Below are 7,012 nucleotides of genomic sequence, written 5' to 3'. Positions count from 1 at the left end.
AAGCAGTTGAGCATCTTTGGGCATAAGAACCCCCCCTTTTTTTCTTTTTTGCTGTGCTCATGCATTCCCCTTGCTCCTTCTTGGAGACTACAAGTGTTACCAGGTTTTCCTAGCAACTAATTTTAATGAAACTATGACATGGAGTAAGCTACATTAACTCTTCAGGAAACACAATGGTTTGGATACCAACAACATTCTTAGCTGATGGAAGGGATTTTGTGACCTCCTTGTCTCTCCCACCCTGCTGCAGCCTGAAATGCCCCCCAAACACTACTTGGGGGGGGCAGGGGTACCCCCAGAAACAAACATGGGAGGGGTAATGGCTCAGTGATACAGCATCTGGAGGAAGGTTCTGGTGAAAATTCCCTCCTCCTGCCCATGGAAATCAGCAGGATCCAATCTGCAGGCTCCAAGATTACTGAAAAACCAGTCAAATGCAACAAGATCTAATGGCTTATATTTATTTATTTGAAACTACTCTTTTATAATAAGGGAGAGATTTGAAACGGGTATCCCGCCCTACCCCACAAGTGGGCTCAGAATGGCTTAACAACATAAAATCCAACACCAGAATCATACATTAATAGTTAAAACAGTTCATTAAAACATCAGCTCAACAATTTAAAAGTTAGGCAACTAATTTCTAACTGCACAGCAATAATTTCTTCTTACAGTGTCTGCTGGGCTCATGCTAGGGAGTGCGGGGTGCGCTCTGCATAAGCAGATCACAGACTAGGCACACCAGGGTATAAGTGAAGTCGTGGGCACTTGAGCAGAGGAGGCTGATGTTATTTGACATCCGCTGCTTTGGAAAGAGGAACCTCACCTTGGCTTTCCCTTTTGGAACATAGTAGATTCCAGAAGCTCGCAAAAGAAAGTATCGCTTCTTCCAGGACTTTTTGCCATCATCTTTCAACCAAAGCACTCCCTCGATTTCTGGAACAGTCACCGAGCTTCCACAAAAACACTCCTAGAAATAGAATGTGTCAGGCCAAATCTGAAGACCTCTCACAGGAAGATTTCTTCAAAACATACGTGCAACATTTTTTGATCCTGGATCCTCAGATTTTCCTATGAACACTTCCCTGGAAGTAAGCCCCACTGAGCAGACCCAAGCAGGACTCTAAGTAGACTTGCTGAGGATTGTTCTCTAAAATCTGCCAGTTCTGATTTCAAACCCCGATGCGTACAATAGTTTGGAAGTTAGCACTGGCCACAACTGACCCATTTGAATGTTGTGGCAAACTAGGGTTATGGAAACAGAGGACAGAACCAGCTCACAAGGAATGCATGAGCTCCTGGCAGGTTAAACCATAGTTTAGAATGTTCCTGAATTGAGCCTGTGTTCAAATGTGAACATACGAAAGTTCTAGCAACATGGTAATGCAGTTATCAGGAAATTATTCTACCAAGTAATTTAGTTTGCTCAGAATTTGCTTAAAGCTTACAATTTTATCTTCTTTTCAGTCCCTCTTCCCATCCCACTTGAAATTTAAGAACGTTCTGTCCAGTCCCATACTGCTGTCTTGCTACAATTCCCTCGTAAAGGAAATGCTAAAATCTGCCAAGGCAGATGCGTGCTGCAATATCCTTTATGGAAATAAAACGATTTGCATGCCTCACCTGTCCTATTTGTAGTCTTACACTGCAGAAGGCATCCTTGACACAGAGTGGGTAGGGAATCCTAAGGTATGGAGCAGTTTTCCGCTCCTGATGTTTCTACCTTCCTTACTCTCCAGGCACATATTCTTAAACCCTTCTGCTCTCACATGCCAGGCCCCAAACCCAGCTTTTGGAACCTCATCCTAATAAACATCTCGAAGAACCAGCCTGTACACACTCCGGCTCACTTTCCCCCTGGGACTAAACAGCCCCCTTGCCATCACTTCAGAAATGCTTCTGCTATTGTCTCCCACGACTCATATCACTTCATACACATTTGCGCATATTTACCGAAACTTTCTGCATTCCCTTCGAGCTCCTAATCCCTCATATCTGAAGCTCCTGAGCAATGTTCCCTCTAAGATGTGGAGTCTTGTGAGCAAACATTCTACTTTGTGAGCTACTGGCCTTAAAGTTGTGAGCGAGCGATCTGGCGGCTGCATAAATCAGTTTGCTCTGGAGCCCTCCTTCCCGAGCGAAGACAAAAATGTGAGCCGGAGGCTAAAAAACTGTGAGCTAGCTCACACTAACCCAGCTGAGAGGGAACACTGCTCCTGAGTCCTTCATATGCATTTATTTATTTATTATTTATATTTATATCCTGCCCATCCCGCGAAGAAGCTCAGGGGAGGTAACATCATATAATAAATGCAATTAAAATTTAAAGCACAGTATAAACATTAAAATTGGTGGGTACAGCTTAAGACAAAAGTCAGCTGGCTATAAAAGATTCTGGACCATTGCTAGAGGTGAAATAAAGGCCAGTGGTCGGTGGGTGACGGCAACCTCAGGAAGGCCATATATGGGCACCTGCTGCCTCAGCCAAACGCCTGGCGGAAGAGCTCCGTCGTGCAGTCCCTGTGGAATTGAAGAAGATTCCGCAGGGCCCTGGTCTCGATAGGGAGGATGTTACACCAGGCTGGGGCCAGGACAGAGAAAGCCCTGGCCCTGGTCGAGGCAAGACGGGCGTCCTTTGGGCCAGGAGATGTTGATCTTTCGAGCGTAACGCTCTTTGAGGCGTATATGGGAAGAGGTGGTCCCTATCAGCCTCATTTCTTCTTCTCCCACTTTATGCTTGCTGAACACCTCCTGTTTTTACCAGGCCAGTTCACCCTTCTGTGTTAATGACAGAAGTAGTGAACTGGGCACCTCCTTGCCCTTGCTCCAGGCAGTCTTACCTCCAGTAGTACTTCCTTGTTCCTGTCTGCCATTTCAGAGGTCTCTCTTTTCCCCAGAAGATAGTTCTATAAGACACACATTAAGACTGAAAGTGAAACATCTGTATCAAGTCACCTTAATCCTTGACCAGTACATTAATAACAAAGTTGGGCTTATGGAAAAAAAAATCATCTGGTTTTCCAGAAAAAAAGATCTCTCAATCCCTCTCAATTAGGTAATACTTGACTTTTCCCTCTAAAGGGTGCCTAATCATCACTGTCCTTAAAGTGTAAGGTACATAGGCAACAATCTTTGTGTACGATTAAAGAACGGGCATAACAGATATATACACAGAGAATAATCATAATGGCTTCCATATTTATTTTTGACCACAGGAAAATCTCCTTAGGTCCTAAAGATCCCCTCTTGAAGGCATTTTAAAACAGCTACTAAGACTCTCATGCGACACTGCATGTCTCCTCCTCAGTATTCTCAGACTAAAAGGGTTCAGAGTTCTAAAATTTTCCAGAAAAACTACTCGGCCATTGGGAAGTGATGAAGCAGCAGTGTCGCCTCCCGAACTATAATTCTCAGGATTGGTGACATTACCATTTATCCCATGGCCAGTCTTTCTAAGTGCACTGAAGTGCCATCACAACCAATGCTCCCTCTAAGCTGTGGAGTCTTGTGAGCAAAAATTCTACTTTGTGAGCAACTGGTTTGGCTACTGCATAAATTAGTTTGCTCTGAAGCCATCCTTCCTGAGCTAAGACAAAAATGTGTGAGCCAGAGGATAAAAAACCTGTGAGCAAGCTCACACTAACTCAGCTTAGAGGGACTCATCTCAACACATAGAAAGCTTTCAATATCATCTGACAATTGGGGAAGAGTAATTTTTAATACAGCTGTAATTACTGGTTGTGTACAGATAAAAAAAATCACTTCACCATATGTCTAGATGCTATAGAGGAAAAACTTTCTACATACCTACATATGAACTATGGTACATATGGTGTTAAGTAGTCAACTGTAGCTACCCTCACTCATAAGGACATGCTTTTACTGGAATACACCCGAATTAGGTCTCTCACAATACTAGACACAGCAGAATTGGTTCGTTGGCTGGTGAGTATGCTGCCACACATTATCTACTAGATTACATACTCGCCCCTCCAGCCGATAATATTTTCAGGTGTTTAGCTACATGAGACACTTCAAAATGAAATACAAGTTGGAACGTTTCCAAGGTATTGGAAGAAAGATCAAGTACCAGATAGATGGGATTGTATCAATAAAATGATTGAAGTCATTGAACTAGATAATTTAACACACAAACTCCATGGGAGTAAGAACTCAGTTTTTCAAACAATGTGGTCAAATGTATATATGTGGATACATAAGAATCTGTGAGGTGAAATGTACCCAAAATAATTTGTAAGTTTAGTTATATTCAAGGATGGCAAGACGTAGGATCTGTTTTAGTTTGGGGGAGGTTGCGGGTGTGCTGGTGGTGTTGGGTTTTGTTAATATTGTCTTATTTATCTGTCTATAACAACAATAAAAACTATTATATATTAAAAAAGTTGGAACGTTTCCAGAGGAGGGCAATGAAGATGGTGAAGGGTCTGTAGACCAAGTCCTATGAGGAAAGGTTGAAGGAGCTGGGCATGTTTAGCCTGGAGAGGAGACGACTGAGAGGTGATTTGATAACCATCTTCAAGTACTTGAAGGGCTGCCATCTAGAGGAGGGTGCGGAGTTTGTTTTCTGTTGCCCCAGAAGGTCGGACCAGAACCAGCAGGTTGAAATTAAATCAGAAGAGTTTTCGGCTAAACATTAGGAAGGACTTCCTGACACAGCGGTTCCTCAGTGGAACAGGCTTCCTCGGGAGGTGGTGGGCTCAGCTTCTTTGGAGGTTTTTAAACAGAGGCTAGATGGCCATCTGACAGCCATGCTGATTGTGTGAACTTAGGTAGATCATGAGAAGGGAGGGAGGGCAGGAAGGGGTGCCTCAGTGCTTAGTTCTTGTGGCCGTCTCTTACACGCCCAGGGAAACGCTGATCGCCACTTTGAGGTTGGAAAGCAATTTTTCTCCAGGCCAGTTTGGCCAGGGATCCTGGAGGTTTCTTGTCATCTTCTGGGCGTGGAACAGGGGGCACAAGGGGTGTGTGAGGAGGAGGTATTTGTTAATTTCCTGCATTGTGCAGGGGGTTGGACTAGATGACCCTGGAGATCCCTTCCAACTCTATGATTCTATGAAAAGGACCCAATGTATTTAAAGCTGTGTGACAAAATCATTCCTCCCTGCTGCCCCCCCCCCCAACATGAACAAAGGATGCTCCACTCTTTCAGTCAGATAGCAGATAATATACATAATCAGACCAGCAACATTATGCCAAGGTAGGTCATGTAAAGCAGTGCTTTCAGATAGGGATGGGCAGAATGATCCACAAAGGTCACACCATTCCATTCACCCGTCTAGCTTTCTCGTTCATTGCCAGATCAGCGGCTGCTTCTGCACAATATCCCCCCTCCCAGTATTGCTTTTAATGCATTAAAGATGAGAGAAAGGGGAGGACAGAAAATGTGTTTAATCACACCCACAAATAACTACTGCACACAAAACCCCAGCACACCAGACTCACCTGCGGATTTTTGAAAAGTGCATATTTTTCTATACGTTCTACAAACATAAGCTTGTTTTGACTGTCTCTTGTCCAGTTCAGGAGATTTTCGACTAAGTTTTCATGATCTTCGAAGATTCTTTCTGCACAATTAAACAGAATATAGATAATGGATACTCTAAACAAGCCCTCTGATTTTGCAGGCCACGCTAGTGGCTTCGTGGCAAATGACAACACATATTCATGGAGTGCTGCAACGGAGTTTATAGCTAACACCTCAGAAGCACTAACAAATAGAGCAAGTATATTTTACATTTTTTATGATTCCAACAATGGACAAACACACTACTGAATGTGCCTCTCAGAGCCCAGAATGTGAACTAACTTCAGTTATGATCCCAAAAGCCTCATTGTGCATAGATGGGCCTGTACATGCACAAACAACCTTTTAATTGACTTTGGGGAACAAAGACGTTGTTGTTCAGCACTGAAAGACGTTCTGTGCAGGACTCTCTCTTTCCGCATCATTGGATTAAGGCTGTCTCTTTTTTTAATGAAAGAGGAGTCTACTACAGGAGGGACCCAAGCCTATCACTTCATTATCACCACAGATCGGAGGGAAACGGGAACCATGAAAAGAAGAAAGCTTATGAAGTTGGAAGTACCTTTGCAGAAAAGAGTTCAGAACCAAATCTGCCATTTTTAATACCGATGAGTGCAAACGTTGTACCCAATGAAATGGGTCCAAAAAGCCCTACAAGAGTGGACATCAGGGATCACACCCAGGCTGTTCTCGTGTCAAATATATCCCAGATTTGAAATGGAAGATTAGGTAGGAGGTGAAACAAAAGATCTCCACCTCAGAGAGTGGACAGCGGCTGTCACTCACAGTAGACAACTCTGAACTTGACAGACCAAGGCTATAATACAAGTGTCATGGAGTCAGATATCACAGGGAAACATGGCCTGTTAGGGTTGCCAGCTCTGGACTGGGAAATGCCTGCTGACTTTAGTGGCGGGGTTTGGGAAGTGGGGGGTGGGGGCTTCAATGGGACACAAGGCCACCGAGAGTCCCCCTTCCAAAGCAGCCTTTTTGGCTAGGGCAGGGGTCTGCAACCTTTAAGACATAAAGAGCCACTTGGACCCGTTTCCGACGGAAAAAAAAAACCGGGAGCCGCCGCGCACTCTCCCCTAGCCGAGCCGGCGCCGCGTGACGTAACGCCCAGGGCCGGACCCAGGTATTTTTGCACACTAGGCGAGGCTCCCTTCTGGCAGCACCTTGAGCCACGGGGGGGGGGACTTTGTGACCTGGCTGGGTCCCTCTCCCACCCACCCCCAGCTAGCCAGGCAGGCCGTGGTGCCCTGAGTGCCGCCGCCCACCCCCCCTCCCAAGATCAAGTCACCCCAGCTAGCCAGGCGGGCACCTGAGCACCCGTAGCCCACCCACCCCTCTCGAGATCATAAGAACATAAGAGAAGCCAATGTTGGATCAGGCCAAAGGCCCATCCAGTCCAACACTCTGTGTCACACAGGGGCCAGAAATACCAGGGGCCATCAGGAGGTCCAGCAG

General features: G+C 45.1%; 1 protein-coding gene across 1 annotated transcript in view; it reads right to left on the bottom strand.

The window, feature by feature from the left end:
• The window catches only part of RAPH1 (Ras association (RalGDS/AF-6) and pleckstrin homology domains 1), a 101,147-nt gene that overhangs the window by 10,018 nt on the left and 84,117 nt on the right, over window positions 1–7,012 (bottom strand). The window contains exons 7-9 of the mRNA XM_015407506.1: window positions 5,464–5,585; window positions 2,841–2,906; window positions 827–970 (exon numbers count right to left, since the gene is read on the bottom strand). Coding sequence (XP_015262992.1) covers window positions 827–970; window positions 2,841–2,906; window positions 5,464–5,585 — 332 coding nt within the window. The remainder of the gene's footprint in view (window positions 1–826; window positions 971–2,840; window positions 2,907–5,463; window positions 5,586–7,012) is intronic.

The sequence above is a fragment of the Gekko japonicus genome, unplaced genomic scaffold, assembly GCF_001447785.1.
Source record: "Gekko japonicus isolate JY-2015 unplaced genomic scaffold, Gekko_japonicus_V1.1 scaffold870, whole genome shotgun sequence".
NCBI lineage: Eukaryota > Metazoa > Chordata > Lepidosauria > Squamata > Gekkonidae > Gekko > Gekko japonicus.
The sequence above is the reverse complement of the archived record's forward strand: the minus strand, read 5'-3'. Positions and strand labels throughout refer to the sequence as shown.